At 44.5% G+C, this 26,695-nt stretch overlaps 1 protein-coding gene across 1 annotated transcript in view; it reads left to right on the forward strand.

Annotated features, from left to right (window-relative positions):
- Window positions 1-1,027: 1,027 nt before the first annotated feature.
- The window catches only part of NKAIN4 (sodium/potassium transporting ATPase interacting 4), an 85,026-nt gene continuing 59,358 nt past the window's right edge, over window positions 1,028-26,695 (forward strand). Inside the window, exon 1 of the mRNA XM_065414744.1 lies at window positions 1,028-1,081. Coding sequence (XP_065270816.1) covers window positions 1,028-1,081 — 54 coding nt within the window. The remainder of the gene's footprint in view (window positions 1,082-26,695) is intronic.

Raw genomic sequence — 26,695 nt, forward strand, 5'->3', positions numbered from 1 at the left:
GATAAGGATACCAACCTCTTTTGTAAAGTATTTTGAGATCTATGGATGAAAAGCACTATATAAGAGCTAGGTATTATTATATGTGATGTGTAAAGATATTTGGATAAGTTTATAGAGATCTAGAATATCTCAAAATGTAGCAAAGCATGTGCTTTGATTGCAGAACTTGGTGCAAGTTAAGATATGACCCATTAAGTCATTTCTACTTCAAACTTCTATTTATTAATGAATCATATGTGATTTATGCCCAAATCTAAAATACTAAAAATACTAAAATAAATCAATTAATATGTATGTACATTTTAAAATGATTTTTGCTGTGACTGTTACCCCCTTTTTTTCTATCACAAATATTCTAGTTAACAAGTTTACTGGAAGAAACAGCAAAATAAAGACTAAATTTGAGAAAACTGCCATCAGTTCTTAGAGAACTTGCAGAGAGAAAAGGAGGTGAAGCTGGCTGAGTAAATTCATTGCCCTGCACTATTTACAAAGCTCTGCTCACATATGATCATATGCATGTGTGGTACATGCAGAACGGTGGGTCTGTCTGTATATCCTCTGCTTCTACGTGGGCGCTGGGTGCCCCATAAGAAGTAGAAGTGTAGGGTGGGTTTTTGCAGCTACCCAAGTTGACTGGCAGGGCCTGACCCCAATCCCATTGACGTCAATGGCAAGGCTCCCACACTGCTTGCAAAGATTCTGGATCAGAGCATGCCTTTTTATCAGGCATTGCCTTTTTAAGATGTGGCCCCACACGCCCGCCCTCCTCCCCCTCCTCCCCAGCAAGCGGTTCCCTGGAGGGGTCTCTTTCACTTGCTCCACGACCTCACGGCTGGGAGAGGCAGCTGCTCTCTCAGCCCGGCTGCTGGCAGAGACTGCGGAGGGGGCTGCCCAGTCCCTGGATGCGGCTGAAGGCAGTTGGACCCGGAGATGGTAGCGGGCAGGTCCCAGTGAACCAGCCCCGCTTCTTGGTCTGGTGCTTTCGGCTTCAAGCGGCTGGAGGGACCCGCTGGGCTTGGGGAGGATGGGATGCTGCACCGGGCGCTGTACCTTGATTTTCCTCTGCACTTTACAGCTGGTGAGTAGCCGGGACAATTTCTTCCCTCGCGGCTCTTCCTCACGCCGGGACAATTAGCCGGGTTCTAGCCACCCCCGTGGGGAACCCCCTTCGCACCCCCCCACACACCCCTTATCCCCCAGGAGGGTGGCGGATCCAGGGAAACTTTTACACACCGCTCCAATCCAACTTGATCCGGGAGCCGAATCGACACGAGTTGGCACCGATTCCCTACATCCACAGGCGAAGGGAGTGTATGGAGGGGGGGAGATTGTTGTGTCTGTCTGCGCCCGGATCAACCCTGCTTCTGAAACAGAAGGGGAGCAAGCAACTCGTTTTGATTGAGCGATCAGGCACAAACCCGGGAGGGGGGGCCCAGCCAGCAGGCTCAGAACAAAAGATTCCCGGGATCTAACTCCACTCCCAAACTGCATTGTTAAGAATTAGGGAGTCCCCGAATTTTGGTGGGTAGATTGAAAATTTAAGTCCCACGCAGCTGCTTTCGTAATAATCGTTTATTAGAATTATTCATTTTATTACAGTATTGGGTCCCTTTTAACTTTCAGCCTTTTGATTTATATTTTGAAAGGGGTGGGGGGAGTCCGGATGTAATCCTGAATTGCCAGTTACTTTTCTTTTCTGGGGTGGCTTCATTGTTTTATTTGTTTATTTAAAGGGGCACCTTTAAAAAAAAGTCTTGAACTTGTAAGGTCACCCTCCTTTAAAAAAAAATTAAACCTGATGTTAAAAGTCGAGAATTCTCATAATGATCATCATCAGCAACAGCAAAAAGTTCAAAAGTGCTGAAATAATCAAGATATCAAAGAGGCCAAAGGTACTAATATATGAGGCTGCAATGAAAGATTAATTTAATATGCACTTCTTCACTGATTGTATGTGTTCATGCATATTTAAAACTCCTTATTTAAAACATTCTCCTCATTAATTGTACAAGTATATATAATCAGAAGCAAACTCCTTTAACGTCTGAAATACTGGTTTTCATACATCGTGGCTTTCTATCACATCTGCATACATGTCAATGCTGAACTGTGATAAACAAAGGTCTGGTTGTTTTATGATTGTGCATCTAGCTTGTATCTGGAGGTTCCCCTTGTCAATTGCTAATAGGCTGCAGGGTTTCTCTTGCCTTAAAAAGGAAATGCCATTCCTTTATTTAATTGTGAAGCGCGTTTTTTCTAAATTTGTTTTATTTTGGAGCATAATCTCTAGATCTTGTTGAGGAAAGGAGCCAGTTGATTTTAAACTCAGTAGTAAATTGGTGCCACTGAGTACTCTAGCTAAAACTGTGTTTTGGAATTGTTTACTGTAACAGTAATTTATTTTCCCTGAAGGGACAGTTCTGTGGAAGAAAGAATCTCTCATTTAGCAGAAACTGGGAAGCTTCTAGTTTTTAAAACATAAACCAGTGGTCTAAAATTTGGGTGTGGAGAGCAAAGTTTAGGCTATTCGTTGTGACTAGCCTAATGAAGAGATGTAAGATTTGACTTGTGGATAAATAAATAAGGAATGAGGTTCTGTTGTTTGCATGAAGCATATTACTAGACATGTTTTATGCATCATGATGATAATGATAGTAGTGAGTGTTTAGTCTTTTAGTGTATGTGTTCTTTCCCATAATTTTTCACCCATACTGTACAGAAGAAAGAGACTGTAACCATGTTAACATTTGACTAAATTAGTGTTTGAACACCTAATTGTCTCTTCAATCCAGCAGTGTATCGGCCTGCTTTTAAAAAAACTGCTGGTGCTGCTCTTATTTTTGACAAGCGTGGGAGTTTTCTGGTATCCAGGATACTGGAACAAAGAACCCCGGACATTTTTTTTCCTTAGGACCCTCCTCCGTGAAGAAAAGAATCAGCTTCTTTGCCCTTTCTTTAGCAAGTTTGGATGCCTGTCTTGGCGATTTCCCATGGCACTTGCCTTGGTAAACTGGTAGAGATGAAAAATGTAAAGTATGGGGAGGGAATTCCTGAAACTGTGTCCTGATGAGTGTGTGATCATGAGCTGTTGGCTGAACTCCCAGTAAGTTACTGGGGGAAGCTGTGAGACCTTTTCCTGCTACATTTCCAGCTCTCCTGGTGTGTAAATTGTCAGGTCATTTATTCAGCAATATAGCTAAGTGAGCTGCAATAGAATGAGATACTGTACGTAATGGAATCAATTAATACAAAAACCAGAAGCGATCAGACCATCATCATTAATAAATTATAAAGATGTGAACTTTCGTTGATCGTCGCATGTCTCTGTTCTATTTCACTTGCTATTTTGATCTCTCTATATTCTTCCCTTAGTGTTTCCAGACACTGTGCTTCCCACAACAAAAGTCCTGGAGTGAAATCTCGGCTCTACTGAAGTCAATGAGAGTTTTGCCATTGACGTCAGTGGGGTAAGAATTTCACCCCTGGTACTTCAAACCTTAATTGCATGCTTTTATACTACTTTGTTTGGAAACTGCACATTCTACTATATATTTCTCTAGTGCAATAACTGACTTTATTGGGAGTTTTTATAAATAATAAATACAAGAAAAGCAAGAGTTCAATTTGCAATGGCTTGTGGAGGTCCTATTACTCCTTATGTGCAAGTACTTGGATAACTGCCAATTGTGCGTGGAAGTGTTCACAGATTCTGAAATGTTCACAAATTATAGCACAAATGTATGCCTGAAAAAATAAAATATCTGAGTATATTAATCATTGTTGTTTGTTGTTCTCCTGATTAAAAACGTTTGTCATCCAACTGCATAGCAGAAGTAACAACATGTGAATTAGGTGATCAACTACACCACATGAATGCCAAATAGATCACCAGCAATGCACGGGCTGCAAACTCTTTGTCTAAACTATATAGAGCAAGCTAATGAATATGTTTGAAGAGAATCAGGATTGAGTCTCAGCTGATTCGCTGATCAGAAAGAGGCTACATTTGTAATGAATAATTTGACTAACTCTAATCTTAAACTGTCGTCCACCTGAACATTCCAAATTAAGGTTTTGCTCCTTCGTGGCTTTGTACTGGTGAGCATAGTGAATGAAAGGGCTCTTCTGGTGCTCTTCTTCCCTGCCACCCCTATGCATGCAGCAGGGCAAGGTAGCACCACTGGTCATGATCCAGCGTGGCCTTCAATGGAACTTAAGCACAAGCTTAATGTTAAGCACATGCTTACGTGTGTTGCTAAATCAGGCCCATAATGCATAGAAGAGTATTGTATGAAGTGGGCTCAGCTAACATGCAGCCTGCCCCCCACATTCCTAAGGGGGAACCCATATTCAGTAGGTTGATGGCTAGCTACTAATACACCTACCCTGTAATACATTTCTGCTCTGGACAGAAAGCATAGTTACTCCCACAGCATGGTGCCCCAAACCTGCCAGCAGAAAACCACAAGGCAGTATCTTTGGTCCCCATCACTGTGCCTGTCAAGGGAGGGTTTGGTTCTAGGATTGGTAATCTGGCCTTTTAATTCACACTGTAAGGGCCCAGTAGTGTGAATTAAGGATGGATGGACACAACTGGTTTTATTGTCTTTACATCACTTTAACTCAGAAACTAATGTTATCTGAATGGACTCCGCCTCCCTCCCCCCCATGAATCTTTGTGGAAATAAGAATATTAGGAAAAGCTTAAGCAAAACCTGAACAAGTTGTATCTTTTCCCAGTGAGGGAATGGGACCCGGACTCCATCCCTGTGAAGTGTGTTAGAGAAATGTGCAGTATAGAAATGAATGATAGAAAAGATTTCTAGTGCAGGATTTCACAGCCTATGTGGAATACTGCAGAGAGCATCACTAGGGGGCATCCACCAGGACCCCCAAAACATTGTGGGATTGGTGGGTCCCAGCAAGAAACCATGGACAGTTCAGTTGCTAGGTTCCAGACAGGAAAAATGTTAATAACTGGTGATCCAGTCCTTCCTCCCTGCCAGTAAGCAGATTGTTCACAATAGTATATTTCTTCAAGTAATAAGTGATTGTGTGTGCTGACGGCGCCATCTGAATTTATTTCAACCAGACCAGGCATGGAAAAATTCCCTCCCTCCCCATAATCTGTCCCAACAAATCAAGTAATTTTTGTTTAAATTCAGTCCATGGTTTGGGAGTATAGATGCCAAGCGTAAACCTGGAGGCAATTTTACAAATACATTTAGAACCCCTTCTTCTCAGAGGCTCTAGATGGAAAAAATGACAAACATTTCCCATTAACAGTGAGAGAGGAGCCCACACAGAATTTCTACTCACAGAAACAAACCCAAAATAACTATATCCATGTATTTATTTCTTCTCTCTGTCTCTCTCCTTCTCCCCCCCTCTTTTTCTGACAATGTCTTTTTAATCTCTTACAGAAGTGGGTGATCAATTCTGGAAACTATCTGAAACCAGTATAGATCCTTCTCTAGCAACCTTCTCTAATGATTAACATGGCCGTGTCAGCTTGATCTAGCAGAAAGTTGATAAACTAAAACACTGGAAAAAATTTAAAAAGGTACATTGGCCTTTGGGATTGCACAGGGTGTAAATCAGAACAGAATATGGCCAAAAAATGAACGAACATATAAAATATTTAAACTTTATAAAATTTATAAACTTCCCACTCCATTTCCTACATTAAAGGTAGCAACAGACCTGGATGCTGATTTTTAGATCCACCCACTCTCAATCCCCAACACAGGCAAAATTTGGATTCACATACAGGTCCCAACTTTGCTGCTGGTTCTTGGCCCCTCTTTATATATTGAGCTGAACCAAGCAGCCCAAAACTTTGGGGAAGTTCACACCAGCCTGTCAGCTGTAATTCATATGCTCCTTGGGGCAGGAACTATCTCTCTGATGTCCTACAGTCCCAAGCACACTGTCTGCCCTGAATAGCAATCAAGTACTAGACTCTGCCAGGCCTCTACATGAGTGGGGGTTGGGAGAGAGGGTATAAAGAGCCTTCCCCTGCACTTTGCATAGCCTGGCTAAGAGCCAAGCGTAAGTACATTCCCTGAACTTTTGGAAGTAGAGGGATTGCTCCCTCGCTATTCTCTGGGGGTGCCCAGCATGCCAAAGTTGTGTGGGAGGAGGAGGAAGGGACATTCTCACCTTTGCCCTCCCACACAACCAGCCCATGGAACAGAAACAGCACTGCTGGGAGAGTTAGAAACATCCCCTGAAGAGGTACTGTATGCTCCCTGAGGCTCCCCCAGATGGTATCATAGATACATAGGCATGTAGGGCTGGAAGGGATGATTTCACACAGTCGCTAATGCTGTGCGGTGCCTAACTGGCAGATTTGAACCCAGAGTAGTTAAAACAAAAGCAGGTGCCCAAATCAGCAGTGTGCCCATTGCTTATCATACTGATCAGAATCATCTCATTGTTACCTTGTGCTCCCCCATCTTTTTATCACCTTCACCTGTTGACTCTCACCTTACACTTAGATTGTAAATGCTTCAAAGCAAGGGCTGTCTTCTTGTTATGTTTGTACAGCTCCTAGCACAGTGGGGCCCTGGTCCCCATCTGTGGTCCTGAAGCACTGCCACAAATTATACAATAAGTATAAGAGACACATTAAACAGAAGCTGTTTCCTGAGTGCGAGTGCCAGACAAAGTAAAGTTAAGGCTGTGGCAATAACAGGCTTGGTGTAAAAATTTCCACTGAAACCGGTCTTTGGTGGAAAACTGAGGTTTTGACTAAATGAATGTCATCATGGAAAGTGTCCGCTTTCCATGGACAATTTTGAGTTTTCGTCATAATCCCAAAAACGTTTTGGCTGAAAACGTTCCAGTTTTGGTTGGTTTGTTTTTTGACAAAAAGTTCTCCAAGCCGTTCTCGTCAGTAATGATTCGGACAGGGAGTTCCACTGCAAAGCAGGAGAGCAGCACAAGTGCAGTGTTTCTTGTGCAATATTTGGTATTTCAAAGGTGCTTGCATCCAGAGTTCACATTGCTCAGACAATCCAGATTCATACTTCCCACTGTTGGAGTAGCTTGCCAGTGACTCCCAGGAATCCTATGCTTTTGTGTTCTCTAAACCAACCCATTCCGAGGTTTCAGACCATGAATGGAATCTAGGAAGGTCCAAAATAAAAACAATTCCCTCCACCCTTCAACCTCTTTTTCTTAAAGTGTTTTTGCACAAGCTTGGTCTGGTTCTTTTGTGATCTTCTTGTACATTTTAAATGGGTTGGAAGCACAAATAATTCACAGCAGAAATTCTTCTCTGACTTCTGCTGCTGTGCTGATGGACGTGACATTATGATGTGGGTTTATACTATATTCTGGGGTTGTGTGTAATTGGATTGTACTGTTATTTTTCTAACTGAATTTCATCCCACATAATTAGGGCCCAACCAAATTCACGGCCATGAAAAAAGCATCACGGACCGTGAAATCTGGTCTCCCTCCATGAAGTCTGGTCTTTTGTGTGCTTTTACCCTATACTATATAGATTTCATGGGGGAGACCAGTGTTTCTCAATTTGGGGGTTCTGACACAAAAGGGAGTTTCAGGGGGGGTCACAAGATTATTTTAGGGGGGTCACGGTATTGCCACCCTTACCTCTGCACTGCTTTCAGAGCTGGGCAGCTGGAGAGCGGCGGCTGTTGACCGGACGCCCAGTTCTGAAGGCAGCGCCCCATCAGCAGCAGCACAGATGTAAGGGTGGCAATGCCATACCATTCCACCCTTCTGTGCTGCTGCTGGCGGTGGCTCTGCCTTCAGAGCTGGGCTCCCGGCCAGCAGCCGCCGCTCTCCAGCGGCCCAGCTCTGAAGGCAGCACCGCCACCAGCAGCAGTGCAGAAGTAAGGGTAGCAGTACCGTAACCCCCCTGCCCCCAATAACCTTGCAACCCCCCCACAGCTCCTTTTTTGGGTCAGGACCCCTACAATTACAACACTGTGAAATTTCAGATTTAAATAGCTGAAATAATGAAATTGACGATTTTTAAAAACCTATGACCATGAAATTGACCAAAATGGACCATGAATTTGGTAGGGCCCTACACATAATCCAACCAGTTGTGACAGATTTATAACTAAATCAAGAACTTCATTTGGGACTATATATATTATGTGATTAAATCCACTGGTGGTATATAGCAGGGGTCGGCAACGTTCGGCACGCGGCTCGCCAGGGTAAGCACCCTGGCGGGCCGGGCCAGTTTATTTACCTGCTGACGCAGCAGGTTCGGCCGATCGCGGCCCCCATTGGCCGCGGTTCGCCATCCCGGGCCAATGGGGGCGGCAGGAAGCGGCGCGGGCGAGGGATGTGCTGGCTGCGGCTTCCCGCCGCCCCCATTGGCCCGGGACGGCGAACCGCGGCCAGTGGGGGCCGCGATCGGCCGAACCTGCCACATCAGCAGGTAAATAAACTGGCCCGGCCCGCTAGGGTGCTTACCCTGGCGAGCTGCGTGCCGAACGTTGCCGACCCCTGGTATATAGTAGGTTAGCCTTGATGCACTGAGTGTAAAAAAGCCGAAGATGGCCAAACACAAGAATATCCTCTTCAGACTCAAAACAACTTCTCTCTCCTGCTGCTTTCACTCTAGGTGCCTTGTCTGATTTCTTTAAATTTTACTTTGCCACTGGGATGAGATCACTGGAGATGCAACTTCATGGGTATTTCCTTTATCACCATATTCCCTGCACTTTTCAGCTGCCCCTTGTTTAGGTTTTCCTGTTCATATCACCCCTCTGCACTCTACCTTTCATCTCTCCCTTCTCTCCGTACATTTGAGCCTTTATGACACAGCTCTGCCAACAGACCGGAGCTTGCCTTTCTTTGAACTGGGCTTGTTTCTGCAACCCTTACTCACACTGAGTAGTAATTACTCAAACAAATAATCTCATTGAACTCAACAGGATTATGCCCATGAGTAGTTTGATACTCAGCGTAAGGGCTGCGAAACTGGGTCAGTTATAAGTAACAGATAAAGAGAACCTCACCTGAGTTTTGGCATATAAAGCAATTAAGGTTATTTGGGACCTGGATCCACCCAAAACTTTGGGGGCCTCCAGGCTGACTTTTCCCCAGTGGCTCTCATTTTTCCTCCCACCTCTGAGGCCCTGCTGATAAAATCCATCCCACCTCATGTATCTGGCTGGCAACTGTCACAGCCTTGCCTGGCCACAGCCTGCTGCTCTGCTTCTCACTTGTTTCTTCTGATGGGCCGCTATGCCTCCAAGGCACAGATTTTATAGATTTTGCCTCTTAATCCAGCCCTACTGATGGATTTTATTTATAAACTGTCCTGCCCCCATTCCCAAAAGAGAGAGAGAAAATAAAAAGACAAGGCCTAATCAGTGGTGCATAGGATGCAAACAGGCTGTGCCTTGCACCGCTCCATTTTATCATGTGACCTCTTTCCCATGCTCTGTCCGGTTACCCCATATGCTATGCTGCGTTCTTCATAACTCTTGAGCTTGATTAACTGCTACATGGGCAGGTGAATGTGAATACAACAGCACAAGATGATCCTGGAGGGGAAAATAGCGGGCCCCGGTGGCAGCAGATTATCAGGCTTCCATTTCTGCTTACAGCGTAAGGAAAAGATGAGTCCAAATAACAAAGACGAGGAGCCTCTCTAGCTGCATTGGAGAGAACATTATTAGGTAGGTCCGGAATTGTGAAATGTTTCTGTGAGGAGTGGAGTGACCCTGGTATTCTTCATTCTCTTTCCCACCCCTCCATCCCTGAAATGTATCATACCAGCTTGAGGTGGAGCTCATCTCTACAGAGCTGCGCTCTGCTTTGTGGTTTACTTTCTTTTATTTTCCATAAGAACAGACAAGGGTCTGTTGCTATCCCAGGGTTCAGCCCCTTTGCTCTTTGCTCTGTCTGGGCGCTGGCTCAGATGGAATGGCGCTGGAAATGGGGCGGTCAGCTCAAGAGAACATCCAGTGTAGCTCAGTGACATCCCACGAGCAGAGCTGAGGTTGTTCCAGTGTGTGTTACATAGGAGACTAGGTACATTTTCACTGGTATGTAAAAGGCAGCATTTCCAAGCACCTGCTGCAGGGGACTGTCAAACAGGAGATCTGGGAAGGATAAATTAGAGAGCAAAAGGCCTGATTCTCATTTCTGCTACACCAGGGGTAAAGCTGGAGTAACTCCACTGCAGTAGGGATAGTCTAAGGTGTTGTTCATGACCTATTAAATCCTAAATGACATGGGACATGCCTATTCCCCACTGATGTACCACCGCAGTTGTGATCAATGAAATTCGTTGCGCCTTCTTATAAAAGAGAAGATGGGGACAGGGCATTACCAGCAGGGGGCCTCAGTCTCTGGGACTTGTTCCCGCTCACCACATGGTCCAAAACAGCCCGAACAGGACGACTAGTGCTGGTTGAAAATTTTCTGTCTAAATGTTTTTTGATAGAACACTGGTTATCGACAAAACGAAAATCTCCACAGAAATAGAGTGATCATATGGCCTGTTTTGGCCGGGACAGTCCCTTTTTAAAGCCCTGTCCCGGACATTCCAACTTTTTTGACAAAAACTGGCATTTGTCCTGTTTGCTCTTGCCAACAGATCAGTTGCCAAGATCAAACGAACTAATGCCCAGTTCACAAAAAATGTTGGGTGCGTCCCCCTAGGGGGGTGCAGAGGAATGTTGGAGGGGGGCAGTAACGCAAGGTGCCAGGCAGTGGGGCTCTGGGGTCAGCCCCAACCCCAGGTGGCACAGGGTTCAGCCCCAGCCATGAGCGGCACGGGGCTCAGGGGGGCACTCAGCCCCAGCAGGGGCTCGGGCACTCAGCCCAGCCCCAGCCGTGGGCGGCACAGGGCTCAGGCAATCAGGCCAAGTCGTGGGTGGGGGGTGGCTCTGGCGAGCCCTGTACGGGGTGGTGGTGGTGTGTGGCTTGGGCGAGCCCCGAACGTCCTGATTTTACTTTAGGAAATATAGTCACCTACATAGAAAGTCCCTGCTTTCCTCAAAAAATTTGGATTTTTTCTGTCTGGAACCCAAGCAACATTTCTGGCAAAAAAAAACACCAAAGGTTTGTCAGTATTCAGCAGCGCTTGTCCAAAATTGGTTGTCAAAACCTGCAATGTTTTCAGTTATCTTTTTTTAATGAAAATTTTAAAAATTTCACTACAATTTTTGACAAAAATGAAAAATGTTTTGGTGTTTGTCAAAATTTTCCATGAGAAACACCCCCCCGCCCTTTTCCATGCAGCTCTATTGTTAACCTTTTGGGCACTCTGCAAACCATTAATCTGATGGGCTTTTGCAAGAAGATTGAGGATATTTTCCTGCAGTGGAGAAAAGAAGGGAGAAATGAGCTGTTTCATTGCTTTGGTTAATCAGTTATCTGTATAGGAGTATTGAATGGGTTTTGGACATTTTTTTATTATTTAAATCTAAAAAAAATGAAATCAAAATCAATTTATGCAGTATCTTTAGTCTGAAGCATTCAAAAGTAATTATTCAGGCCCCCTAAAATCATGAAATTGGCTTAAAAATCATGAGATTTAAAAAATAATGAATTTGGGGTTGAGATTTATTTGGCCTTCTGGTTCTTGAGCATTTAGTGTTCACATTTTCAAGCTTTTCTTTGCAACCAAGAATCTTGCTCTAAAACAAAAAAACCAGAAACAAAAAAAGCTGAGATTCTCTGTGGATAACATGACTCCCAGAATTGGAGCTCTCTGAGAAAAAGCAGATTTTGTGAAATCCATGATAAAGCCATAAGAGTAGGCAGCACTGTTTCTCTGGATTTTCACTGGGACAGCTGCGATCAGAACGTGACCCTAAATGTCTATGTAAACCGATAGAGAACAGAAGTTTTATGTCAATTGCACTCTGAGTTTTACATATTTTAATTTGTCTCTTTAAGGGGGAAATCTAATAACAAAGGATCGCGTCCTCACCTGGGTGTAAATCAGCATAACCCCCCTGACTTCAATTATGCTGATTTATACCAGCTGAGGATCTGGCCCAAACTGCGTTTTCCAAGCAGTACTTTTGGCCTCATTTATAAAAGGGCATAATTGCGATTTCCCTCGTGTCTGTGGCGTCAGTACAGCTGCTTCGGTGTCAGGATGCTAGACATAAGTATGTTGGTTAGCAGAGAAACTGATGCCCCAGATTTTCATTATGTGGTGAGGACTCAATGCAGAAATAAAGACAGCAGCTTTTTATGATCCCTCTTGTCTATCACTTCCACTTCTCCCGCATGTTGTTTGGGTGAATCCAAGTTGAGTAATTTATGCATCAATTTCACTGCCACCTTTCTTCTGAAATTATGATATGTAAACTGTGGTCTCAAATGCCATCTGCCATGGCTTAATGAAAATATAATGTGAGAATCAATGCACCAGCTTGCCTCTGTCACCTGCTCATAGAAGGCAAACAATTGGCACTGTTGTGCCAGCTTCCTTTGCCACCTTTCAGTGACCGGCCGACTCAGCAGGAAAATGCACCAGCTGTTCTCAGATCCGGAGCTTGACTAATAAAGTTTTTTGCTTTCTCCCTCATTTTTCCCCCCCTCTAGGAATACATTCTGTTCCCAAATACTTGGAACTAATTGAAACCTGAACAGTCGTCATACTTTCTGTGCTGGTGAGGAGAGGATATACGCTCCACCCAGGTCCAGATTTGCTGAAAAATTGGGAGCACAGTTCTGTGGCTAACTTCTGCAGAGAGTGATCCGCTGAGACATGCAACAGGACTTGTGCATACAGACACCTGACTTGCATGCATGATTGTCACCTCGGGACAGATCCTCAGCCCCTGTCTACTCCCCTTTGTACTGCTCCAATAGAACAAAGGAGAGGTAGAGATTTCCCAAAGGCTGCTGGGGATTCCCCTGGCATAAGGGTATCCCCTGGTGACCTGCTTTACACTGCCTGTTCCCCCAGAAACTCCAAATAGGGGGTTCTGGTGCATGGGGGTGTAGCGATGCAGGACTCACCCCTGCAGCGCCTCCTGCTGGTCTCGCAGGGAATTAGCTTCCAGCCTCCAGAGCACCCTCTGTGGGCCAGTGTCTCGCTACCGCTGGGCCCCCGTGTCCCTCCCAGACCCTGGTGCCCCTTTCCACTGGGGTGCTGCCCCCTAGCAGTAACCCCACAGTCTCTGGGTCTCCCCCTTCCAGGGGAACCCCCACCCCCTATCCCCACCTCAGTATATGGCTACTGCCCAGTCCCCATCTAGCCCCCATTCACTGGGGCAGACTGCAATATATAAGCCACTCATCACCGGCAAGGGGGGTATAGACCTGCTGCCTCTGCCTACCTTTGGGCTGTCCTCTGCAATCCCAGTACCTATTTGGCCTTAGACTAGGCCAGCAACCTGGGGGGTTTCCAGCTCCTCTAGCCTTCCCCCAGCCCTGCTCTACCTCAGGTACCTTGGTACACTCCCCAGCAGCCATGTCCCTCCCTCTCCAAAGGCGAGAGAGAGTGTGTCTGTGTGTTCCTAGCCCACTGCCCTCTTATAAGGGCCAGCTGGGCCCTCATTGGGGTGTGGCCACAGCTGAGGCTGCTTCCCCAATCAACCTGGGCTGCTTGCCTCCAGCCACAGCCCTCTCCTGGGCTGTTTTAAGCCCTTTATGACAGGAACGGGTGACCACCCTGCTACAGGGGGTCAAGGAAAGGGCTGTGATTTGGTACTTTTGGGCTATTGAAAGGGTCCAATTCCAGTTGACATAAGCCAAGATCACCAACAGTGCTGTCAGTTTTAACTGTTTCTCTGTGACATGGACACCTCTCTCACCCCAGTTCCTGAGAAAAGTCATTTTGCTTTGGCTTTTACGGGTCCTCTGTCAGATAGTAATGACTTTGGGGTGTCACTCACTTGCAGAAGATCAGAGCTAGTACCCTTGAGGTGAGAGGCTCTGTACTTCATTGCCAATCCCATGTGCCAGCCAGACCCCGGCCATACAGATAAATGATGTAAGGATTCAGCGTTACTGAGGAGAGTTTGGTTAAACTTCCCATCAAGAGCAAAACATACTCAGTAAAAAGGGATCTTGGTACTTAAATGAATATGTATCTATTAGTGAATGTGTACAGTAAGCACACACAGCAAGGGAGATGTCCTCTTATCAAATGTTTCATATGACCCCTGCTTGGGTGATAATGCTGCATCTCCAATGGGAAAGATCATGGCAAGTGCCCTCACATGGAGACGGCGCTACCTGCTGAGCTTCCGGGGGGTGGGGGGGGGGCAAAGTTTTGTGTGAATAGTCTGGAATCAAACCCAATATGTTCCCAATATGGCCTGGCCAGGGAGAGAAAGCCATTTCGAATAGAACAGGCAATACAATTATTGTGGCATCACAGAAATGATGCCCAAGCATGGCAAGTAAGGACATAACCAAATAAGATGGTACTTAGGTTCTCACCGAGCTCCAGACTGGTCCATCTTCTTGGTGACAAGACTAGATTCTGAGTACTACAGACAAAGCTACAGGCAGACAATGACACGCTATTAATTGCAGTGAAACTGTTTATCCCTGAGGATGAACACACCAGAGACAGCACCCTATGCAAGGTTACACTCAATTTTATAAGTTCCTCATGGGTAATAAAATACCCTGTCCCCATCTTTAGTGTCCTCTATCACCTTCTTCTCTGTTCAGCTGACGCTGTGCTTATAGATGAACCATCTCAGACAGATAGTGCTTCCAGAAGTTAATTCAGCAGCAACCATTTTACTGGTTCTGGGCTGTGGCCAAGGTGTCACCCCACATCCAACCAAGCTCTCCACAGTAAGGCATAACCCTTACATCATTTAGCTGTCCGGCTAGGGAACTGGTTGGCACATGGGATTGGCAATGGAGTACAGAGCCTTTTACCTCCAGGGCACCAGCTCTGATCTGGCCTTCTGTAGGCACATGACATCACAAAGTCATTACTATCCGACAGATGATACATAAAAGCCAAAGTAAAATTTAAAAAAAGACTCAACATTTTTTGTTTGAATATTAACGTTAGTGATGGCCCTGAAGACTTAAGTCCTCTGTTTATCCATAGAACAGAGCAACTATTCTTGCAGTGTTTCTATTAGGGACTGGAAAGAGAACTTGTGGAAGTTCTGTGGAACTCCTTACCTGAGGAGGTTGTGAAGGCTAGGACTATAACAATGTTTAAAAGGGGACTGGATAAATTCATGGTGGCTAAGTCCATAAATGGCTATTAGCCAGGATGGGTAAGAATGGTGTCCCTAGCCTCTGTTCGTCAGAGGATGGAGATGGATGGCAGGAGAGAGATCACTTGATCATTGCCTGTTAGGTTCACTCCCTCTGGGGCACCTGGCATTGGCCACTGTCGGTAGACAGATACTGGGCTAGATGGACCTTTGGTCTGACCCAGTACGGCCTTTCTTATGTTCTTAACTTCCAGATCTTTGCCCAACTTTGCAGACTCAGCACATCTCAGTAGATTGAATGCGCATATGAACTCTTGGATGGTTATCCAAACCAAACCCAATTCCAAACTTTTTGGGATTCGCCCATAGTTCCAAATAAACTCTTTAGGCAATTGGTCCCATGTGTGAAGTTAAGAATTGGTGCACATGTGCAGTATATGTCTGCTAAGTACATACAGTAAACTGCATTTTGTGACATGATAGCAGGAAAGAAAATACACCCAATTATAGTTTGTACATATAAAATTACAGCAGAAATCTGATTATCCTAATTTCTTAGACACTCTAAATATGTTCAGATAACTGGGAGTCTGGATAATCAGACTGGGGGATATGCTGGCAGTTCACTAGAAAGGAAGGTTCAGATAGTGGGAGTACATATAACTGAGGTTTTACTGTATGTATTTTACTTACATTATCTGCATTTAAACATGCAGAGGAGAGTGAAAATTGGGGACCAGAGACACAGATAACAGGATTACGATGCTTAAAACAGACACTGTGAAATTAATTAAGGTATTTCCCATTCCACCTCTCCCCTGCCCCCACCTCATTCCTCGTTGTTAAGAAGGAAACATGTTTAAAGAAAGCCAGTGTCTGACTTGCTGTGAGGACAATTAGTATCTGCCTGCCCAGAATGTCCTTTCAGACACTCGCTTGCTACTCTGTATAGTGATTGAGCGGATGCTGACAAATAATACAGTTTGCTCAATTAGGATCCAAGACCCCAACTAGCCACTTATTAAAACACCCCCTTTTCCTCCAACATGCAGCATGAAAGGATGAGTAGCTGATCGGAGTGTTGAATAGCTGGTGGCTTATTCCCTAGACTGCAGATCGGTGTAATTTTATTTACCTCTGCATTAGGACTGGATGATACTAGAATGGCAGGGCAGGGGTGGGTGGGCAGAGCTGTCCAGCTGTGCTGGAGCAATACGTTCTGATTCACTGAATGTGCCTAGGTGGTTTATAGCAGGATTTCTTTCTTCTGAAAGGCCAGTCCTGTTGACATCAATGACTGAGTTGCAGATACTCAGCACCTCTTCAGTGGGCCTCCATTCTACTTCAGTCTGCTGCACTGACAGAACCCAAGTGAACCCCCACGTTTCCCTTCACCCTCAGCTACTGTGGTCAGTAGCTATTCATCTAACATTACAGTGAACACATGATCATTATACACTTGGGTGTTTCATGATTTGGGGAACATCTCTGCCCCCTAGACCCTGAATAAAATTAATCCATGGCAAAAGAACAGTGCAGTTCCTATTGGCGCCAAGGGGAGTCCTGACCACTCATGCCAGGGCTGAATTTGACTTTCTCTCTGCATTTCTCTTCTGTCAGGCTTCCAAAGGCTAAAACCATTTGCCCTTTACTCTAGGTGGCCTCCTGTTATGCTGCTAACACACAATTTGCCACACATACCTGCACTTTCTGTTTTCTTGTAATTAACCTTCAGGATTTGAGCCAGGAGCAAATATTAAATTTCAGCAGCTCCCAAACAGGGCATGTTGTGCCTCTTGGATTTCTGCTTCATGTGGCAGGTTTGATGGCAGGGGATAGCAGATCATGTTCTGTGCAAATACAGACAATTATAAGCACTTTGGGGGCAGGGACCACCTATTTATGCTGTATTTGTACAGCACCTAACACAATGGAGCCCTGATTCATGACTGGGGCCTCTAGATACTGCAGTAATACACCCCTGGCTAGATCAGACAGTAACTTTGTACTGGCTTTATAGGGGCATGTAGCTAACAATAATTTGTAAAAGGAAATCTTCCTGGGACAATACTGGAGGGAGGCTGGGTCTTTGGGTGGCCAGAGAAGGTGGAGGTTATATATATATATATATCCTGGGGATTTTTAGGGAGGAGAGAGGACCTGTAGACCTTTTCTCCTTTCTTCAGGGGGCATCTCCTGCACATTCTCCATCAGGAGAATCTCCAGACTTGTACTGTGTTGTGTCTCTCTCCTGGGAATTGAGAAGGTTTAATGTTTTTCCTCCATCTCTCTGTGTACCCCTGAGTGTCCCAGTCTGCAGTCTCACAGTGTGTTCTCCATCACTGAGAAGTCATTTCTCTCACACACACTTGCCCATTATTTCTCTCTCCCCCTACCAAAGCTCAGGGTTCACTCAGTGCAGTTACTGTCCTGCTGTTGGCAGGAATCCTGACCATCAGTAAGAGCTGCTACCCTGCAACTAGGTCTCCAGTTGGTCTCCCAGGATCCCACAATAGCTGCTGTGGAGAGCAGAACCTCTTCTGGTCTGTCTACACAGCAACCAAACAACCGCGGCTGGCCTGTGCCAGCCAACTTGGGCTCATGGGGCTTGGGCTGCGGGGCTGTTTCATTGCTGTACAGACTTCCAGGCATGGGCTGGAGTCCAAGCTCTAGGACCCTGCAAAGTAGGAGGGTCCCAGAGCTTGGGGTCCAGCCCAAGTCCAGAAGTCTATACAGCAATGAAACAGCCGTGCAGCCGGAGCCCCACGAACCCGAATTGGCTGGCACGGGTGAGCCGGGGGTTTTTCTTTGCTGTGTAGACATACCCTTCAAGGTATAATGACAAAGCCCCTTAAAGGTGCAGTTCTCCACAGCTGCCCTCCCATTACTAGCTCACCACTAATGACTGCAGAGGCACAGAACATTCACTCTCTTAATGTCCCACTACAGTGGCAGGGATAGCAGTTCACTAGGACCTTGTGTAGAAACTTGGGACTTTCCTGGCCGGACCCGGACTGCTGGCTGCTATGTGTGTGTGTTGCTTCCGTGTTTGGAGGGGATGGTTGAGGCACAAACCCCAGTCAGTCACTAGCTAGTACCACAGAAATCAGCCAACAAATGACTCCAATTGAATGAGAGAAAACGAGGTCTTTGCCCCTGTGTCACTGGAGCAGGCTTGAGTAAGGAGCCCTTTTCACCTAGAATGGGTTTGCATGCTGCTTCCCTCCACCAGAGCAAATGGATTGGATGTAATCAGGGCCGGCTCTAGATTTTCTGCCGCCCCAAGCGGTGGAAAAAAAAAAAAAAGCCGATCGTGCCGCTCCATTCTTTGGTGGCAGTTCGGTGGCGAGTCCTTCACTCCCTCTCTTCCTCTTCGGTGGCACTTCGGCGGCAGCTCAAAGAGGAAGAAAGGGACTGAGGGACCCGCCGCCGAATTCCCGCCGAATTCCCGCCGAAGACCCGGACGTGCCGCCCCAATAGCAGACGGAGTACCGCCCCTTTGTATTGGCCGCCCAAGCATCTGCTTCCTCAGGTGGTGCCTGGAGCTGGTCCTGGGTGTAATGATGACCCTGTTGCCCTGTGTACTCTTATCGGGCTTCTCTCCTTCAAGAGAAATTCTGTTTGTTGGATGGAGCAGGTGTTCTGCTGCATAAAAGTCTAATCAGTGCTACCTGTGCTGAGGTCACAGTCTTCTTAGCACTCAGTGGGTTGGATGCTTTAGCACTACTGCCCTGGCAATCACTATCCCATCCTCCCTGCAGCTGTGCATTGAGCCACTGTAGAACTATGGGCCTCTTTTCTGCAGTAACTCACCAGTCTACAGTTTGGTCTGTAATTGCTGCTGCTCTGTTAGCAGATATTTTTTCACAGACTGTCTATCCTGCCGTTGTGCTGAAAGCGATGGGTTTCTCACACACTCAGAGTCTGAGGAAAGGTGACAGTCCGTTTTTTTCTTTTAAACTTACTGTGAGCCAAACAGACCAAAGCCTCTTGCCTTTTAAGATATTCAGGAGTGGGTCTGTATGTGACTTGCAAAGATGCATGGCAGCTAATTGCTCACAACCCAGGGCAATGCATGAGCCTGTGGGCTTCAGATCAAAAGCAAGAGTCTGTGGGGTCAGTTTTAAACGGCACAAAGTGGGAAATTAGATGTGGGAAGTTACATGAGCCCTCAGACTTTCAGAGCCGCCAACAAAATAGCTTACAACTGAGGTGTATGGCAGCCAGAGAATAGGTAGGGTGGTATAAAGCCTTCCGCACTGCTTCAAACTATAAAGACTGCATCTCCCACCAGCTGACTAATGGTGCTTTGTTTTATTTCTTCGATGACCGGGCCTGTTACAACTGCTGTGAACTATTCTCCTGCTACATATACAGCTGTGAAATAAAAGATCTGCAATCTTATGCACTGGGATCGAATGGATACTTGAGTGAATCATTTCATAAACAATGAATTTCTGAAGAGGCTTATGGTGGCAGCAGGTGAGAGGGCGAGGGAATTTATCTGCAGATTGCTTAGCCACAGAATGCTTTCCTGGCATAAGAAGTAATCCCCAGTTTCATTTGTGCTAGGTTCTTTCATGAGGGGTGACCACAGCCATGTAAGCTGTGCCTCCCAACCTACGCGACAGGGCAATGCCCTACATATATAAGCCAAACCAGATGGAATTCATTTTTTGATGGTCAAATGCTAACTATATTTTCCTATATAAAAAGGGGGAAAATCCTGCTCATGTGGTTGCTAAAGGGATAAGGATCCTTTCCATGCTACAGCAGGTCATCACTTAAACTGTCACCCAGATTAAGACTGGCCAAAAATTACGACCTGATTGGATTTAGGTGGGGTAGATGAGAAAAGGTGGCGAGTAGGGCCTGTCGCCATTAAGGAATTTCACACTAATACAAGCAGCTGAGCGACATGCATGCACCAGCTCAAAGCGGGAGCTCCTTTCAGAGTGTTACTGGATTAAACTTCTCTAGAGTAAGAAGTTGATGTAGTTGGCCTCAGTCTAGTTCTGAGAAGACAGATGTCTGCACATTAGAAACCCACATCCACTAGGGCAAGCTTGTTGGCAAGTTTGGAATAGAGAGAGGCCAAGGCTGGAATAACTATGGAAACTGAGTGATCTTCTCACCCCTAGAAGTGAGCTTTATGGGCTAGCGAGGAGGTATGTTGGCAGTGCTCTGTGGAGGAAGCTATTGTAACCCATGCAAAATGTGGCTTTTTGTCCCCCTCTAGAGGGTAGGCCAGTTATAAAGGGTTTATGAGTCTGCTAAGTCCTTTGAACTAATAGATCTGGTCCTGCTTTTGCTGGCTCCTGTGTTTAGCTCCAGAAGTCCTGGGTTCAATCCCTGCCGTTGACCTATCCCAGCTCACCATTAGGTTTGCTCTGCTATTGCTTATGCTGGGCATGTTCTGTGGACAGAGAATTTAAGTCTCCAGAGCTGATGTGGTGGGACCTTTTCACAAGCCACTACATTTTAAAAAAAGAGAGAGAAATTCAGTTCTGCTCTTGCATAAAACATGAGCCGTAGAGGAACTGCCAGTTGGTGCGGGAGGAGGAGAAATAGAGGGGACACCATCTCACCCATAAAGTGAATATAAACACGATGTGAACGTTGTAGAGCAGGAGGGGCCTGATTATTGTGGGACATGCATGGAAACATAACGGGAGAGTCATTTGGTTGCCGGCCAAAAAAATATATACAATAAAACACTAGACTACACAGTAGACGGGCCACTGGAAATCAAAACAAATTGGGTAGCACTGCAGAAGAGATAAATTATGCTCATAAGATAAACAATGCTTGAGCGACACTGTATAAATAGTTACATATAATGGCACTACTGTGTGTCTCGGCTTCTCTAATTGGAAGGCTGGACAACATCCGATGGAAACTCTGAGTTGCACATTTTTTACCTATAATAAGTAAGATTTTTTTTTCATTTTTATTCTCCCCCTCCCATCACCCCTATTTAACACTGAGTGAAAAAAATCCCCCTCTATCCTATTTAATTGAGTTGTAGGGATGAGAGCAGAATGGATCTTTTCCATTGCAAACACATCACGGCAGGAACTGCATCCTAAGAAGAATGTGTAGCCAAAATGAGTGAAGAACTTGCTGCTTGCTCTTATTTTATGTTGAAGCTTATCTCCTTGCCAGAGGGTGTTGTGAAGGCCAATACTATAACGGGGTTCAAAAGGGAGCTAGATAGATTCATGGAGGATAGGTCCATCAATGGCTATTAGCCAGGATGGGCAGGAATGGTGGGATTGGGTGACAGGGCATGGATCACTTGATGATTACCTGTTCTGTTCATTCCCTCTGAAGCACCTGTTGTTGGCCACTGTCGGAAGACAGGATACTGGGCTGGATGGACCATTGGTTTGACCCAGTACGGCCGTTCTTATGTTCTAAGGCTCATATGCAGGTTTTGAACATTGGACTTTCAGCCCCAAAGCGCGGGCCCTTATTACTTAATAAAGTAACAAATCTAGTAGCTCACAGCAGTTAGTAGGCTGTTATCCTCTGTGGATTAGCCATAGCCTGTTATACTTTACAAACATTAAGTAAAATCCTATAAAAATATATAGGCTGAATTTCAACCCTAGCTGTATGTCTAAACTTACTATGGTACATTTATATATTTAATTTATTTCTGCAGTTAATAGTATCTGTATTTTTTGTTTTTATTAACTTATTTAAAACAAAACAAACACTAGACAGAACACCCCGTGTTCTACTGGAATGCTTCATCAGGAGGAAAACCAATGAACCAGTCAGGACCTCCAAACTTACAGAAAGCTTCTTGGGACAGCACACTTATAAGAGTGTTTCAAAACATTTAGGAATCCTGAACAGTGAATTGCTGGTGAGAACTCAGAGATAGTAATTCAGAATCAGTTGTACAGCTTTGTTCTCTCTCCAGCTCCTTAGAGATACAAAACTGGCTTTGAGCCCCAAATTGATCTGAAAACCTAAAAATCCTGAGTTTTATAAATATTGGTTCAAAAATAGAGATCCAGAGGGAATGGAAGGAGAGTTAGATTTGTTACCTGTAATTACTGAAGTAATTAATCAATCATTCAACTATGTTGGATTTTCTTACCTCAGTGCAATCAGGCGATGAAAATCAATAGTGATTGTTTAATTTTGTAGCCACTCTATAGAAGGGAAGTTGTTTGTGGGCATACTGGGACTGGACTGTAGTTATTGGAAAACCTTGGGAATGCTCTCTCTGTGAACATGCTGACAGTTGCCATTTTTAACAAAATATTTGTTTGCCTTCTTGACCTCCTCTAAAACTTTTCCTTGTTGAATGCACTTTATTGCATCTAAACATTGGATCTTCTGTTTTCTCCCCAAATATCTCCTTAAATCCTGTCCCTATTAAAGTCAATGGAAGTTTTACCATTGACTTGAGTGGGGCCAGGATTTTACCCCATCGATTTTAAATATCGATAGATAGGGATAAAGCATTTCCCTGAGTTCTTAGAATGTTGGGATTATACATCATATGAGTTAGACCCCCAGGGTGATTAGCAACATCAGAACGTAAAAATAGCTGTACTGGGTTAGACGAATGGTCCATCTAGCTTAGTATCCTGTCTCCGTCAGTGGCCAGCATCAGATGCTTCAGAGAGAATGAATAGAACAGGTCAATTATTGAGTGATCCATTCCCTGTCATCCACTCCCAACTTCTGGCAGTTGGAGGTTTTGTGACACCCAGAACACAGGATTGCATCCCTGACCTTCTTTGTTAATAGCCACTAATGGACCTATCTGCCATGAACTTATCTAATTCTTTTTTGAACCCAGATATACTTTTGGCCTTCACAACATCCACTGGCAACGAGTTCCACAGGTTGACTATGCGTTGTGTGAAGAAGTAATTCCTTATGTTTGTTTTAAGCCTGCTGTCTATTAATTTCATTGGGTGACCTGGTTCTTGTGTTATGTGAATGGGTAAATAGCACTTTTTAATTCACTTTCTCCATACCATTCATGATTTTATAGACCTCTCTCATATCCCTTAGTCATCTCTTTTCCAAGCTGAAAAGTCCCAGTCTTTTAAATCTCTCCTCATATGGAAGCTGTTCCATACTCCTAAATCATTTTTGTTGCCCTTCTTTGTACTTTTTCCAATTCTAATATTTTAATTCTTTTTCCAATTTTTTGTGATGGGGCAACCAGAACTGCATGCAGTATTTAAGGTGTGGGTGTATCACGGATTTATATAGTGGCATTACGATATAGTCTATCTTACTATCTATTCTTTTCCTAATGGTTCTTGATGTTCTGTTAGTTTTTTTTGACTGCTGCTGGAGGTTGTACAGAGGTTTTCAGAGAACTATCCATGATGGCTCCAAGTTCTCTTTTTTGAGTGGTAACAGCTAATTTAGACCCCATCATTTTGTATGCATAGTTGGGATTCTGTTTTCCAATGTGCCTTACTTTGAAATTATCAACATTGAAGTTCATCTGTCATTTTGTTGCCCAGTCACCCAGTTTTGTGAAATCCCTTTATAACTCTTCACAGTCAGTTTTGGACTTAACTAGCTTGAGTAATTTTGTATCATCTGCAAACTTTGCCTCCTCACTGTTTACCTTCTTTTCCAGATCATTTATGAATATGTGGAACAGAACTGGTCCCAGTACAGGTCCTTGGGGGACCCCGTTATTTATCTCGCTCCACTGTGAAAATTGATAGTTTATTCCTACCCCTTGTTTCCTATTTTTTAACCAGTTACTGATCCATGAGAGGACCTTCCCTCTTATCCCATGACAGCTTACTTTGTTTAGGAGCCTATGGTGTGGGACCTTGTCAAAAACAGGTGACCAATAATGTTATTATTTCTTCATTCTCCAGTTCTTAATCTATATTTCCCTTCACGTGAAAGGGCTACAACTGGAAGCTTAATAAACAGCTGGAAACTCAGTACAGAATAGATGAGCTACCAGAGCAGGAGTGTTCAGGTTTATTCACCAAATCTTACCAAGGGGATCTTCTCTTCCACATCCCTTAGCAATATATAGAATGTTTTCAGCTCACTTAGGAGCCTGAGATTTTCTAACAGTTCAGATACAAACTGGCCACCTGAATTTTTTGCATTCATAAGGGACACTGTGAGTGTAAAATGACATGAAATTGTGACTGCTCAATATTAACTGTAGGCTCTAGATTGAAGGTCACATTTTCAGCAGGACTTTGAAATTTGTGCACACAAAATCATGTGTACTTATTCACAGGCACAGAAATGGCAATTACCTAAGCCAGTGAGATAGAAACACAATTACCTGATCTGCATATGCAAATGCATGTTTTGTATAGGTAAAGTGGTGCACACTCACATTTTACAGGAGAAAAAGTCAGACCTTTTAAAAATGATTCATATGCATCTTGCATTAATTTGTTTGTATTTTATTTAAGTAAACTTGGAAAGGCAAATTTCTCACTGTTAATTACTAAATAGGATGTTACTTTAGCCGTGGCAGACACCACATCCCAAGGTGCAAAATATACTTAGCATTTATACTACATTAGTACCTAATGACCCCAACTGAATAGATTGTCCACTGTCTATATTCTGCATTCATGATATGTGACTATACTTCTTATTGGAGCTGATGCCAAAATGTCTGAGGATAGAATTTTTAGACCCGTATCTCCAGGTGCAGATGGAATCAGCTTGAAATAGCGTGTAAATGTTCACATCCTGGAACATGCAGTGTAGACAATCTGCTTTAAATGGAAGCTTCCCGCTTGAAATGGAACTTTTTTCTGTCCATAGCCCTAATAACTAATACTAATCAGAAATTTGGGGCAAAAATAAAATTTTGAGAAATTCACACACACACCCATTTTCTGACCAGCTGTTATAATAATACTTTGCACTTATATCCTTCAATTCAGAATCACAAAGTACCTTATCAGTATAAAGTGCCTTACAAAATCACACCTAAGTGATTTAGGAGTACAACTCCCAGTGGGTCTTGTGCTCCTAAGTCACTTGTGTGTTCATTATCGCCTTTTTACATGTGGGGAACCTGAGGTAGAAAGGGGGGAAGGTAAAATTTTCAGAAATGGCCTCAATTTTGAGGTGCTTGCCCAACTAGACATACCTGATTTTCAGAAATGTTGAAAACCAGCAACTCCGAATAAAATCGATGGGAACTGCTTAGTGTCTCTAAATATTGGGCACAAAGTGTCCCAAATTGGGCACTGGAAAACGGAGGCATCCCAAATCAGAGGTCACTTTTGAAAATTGCGCTCAATGGGGCAGATTTTCAAAGATATTTAGGCAGCCTAAAGATGCAGATGGGATTTTCCAAAGTGCTTAAGCAGGTTAGGCCCTTAATCCCATTGATTTCAATGGGTGTTAGGGCCTGGGCACTTTTGAAAATCCCACTAGGCATCTATCTGCATCTTTAGGCACCTAAATACTTTTGAAAATCTGCTTCTAAGGGCACATCTGCTCTGCAGTCGGAGGTGTGATTGCAGCACATGTACACATACCCGAGTTAGCTTTAATCAGGCTAGCTCAGGTGCCAACAGCAGTGAAGCCATGGCAACATGGGCTAACTTGGGTATGTCTGCATGCATCAGTCACACCTCTGATTGCTGTGTGGACACACCCTAGGTGACTTGCCCTAGGTAAGACAGGACGCATATGGCAGAACCAAGAACAGAGACCACATCTTCTCTCTGCCTTAACAGCAAACCCATGTCTCCTCTCCAGCAGTTACTTCTGAAGCTAGAAGGCAGCACACTGGCTAGGAGAGTAAGTTCTGGTGTTGGAGAAAAGAAAAGATCTGCTGAGATACACTGGAGGTCAGGACCACTAACAAAGTGACCTTCAAATCAGTTTTCATCTTGCTTTTTCTTTTCTCCTCTGCCCATATAGTCACATCCTTCATTCCCAGCCAGGGAAGTGCAAGTTATTGTTTTCCAGGGGAAATTAAGAATCTGACAGAGGTTTTTTTGTCTATTTTTTTTATTAGAGAACTGCAAAATATTAGGGTAGAAAGGAGTCTGAAAGGGAAAGGCCTAGACCAGGGGTAGGCAGCCTATGGCACGCGTGCCGAAGGCAGCACGCCAGCTGATTTTCAGTGGCACTCACACTGCCCTGGTCCTGGCCACCGGTCCAGGGGGCTCTGCATTTTAATTTACTTTTAAATGAAGCTTCTTAATCATTTTAAAAACCTTATTTACTTTACATACAACAATAGTTTAGTTCTATATTATAGACTTATAGAAAGAGACCTTCTAAAAAGGTTAAAATGTATTACTGGCACGCGAAACCTTACATTAGAGTGAATAAATGAAGACTCGGCAAACCACTTCTGGAAGGTTGCCAACCTTTGGCCTAGACTCTTCCTCAGTTAGAATAAACACAGATCGCTGTTTTGAGGGGGCGGTACCAGTGAGGACACAGTAACTCAAGCCAGGCTTTGCCTTGTGGATGCTCCCACCTGGCCTAGGCCAACACAGGTGTTCAGACCTGGGTGCTGATCACCTGGGCTTGCTCTGCAGTGA

Source organism: Emys orbicularis, chromosome 12 (assembly GCF_028017835.1).
Source record: "Emys orbicularis isolate rEmyOrb1 chromosome 12, rEmyOrb1.hap1, whole genome shotgun sequence".
Lineage (NCBI taxonomy): Eukaryota > Metazoa > Chordata > Testudines > Emydidae > Emys > Emys orbicularis.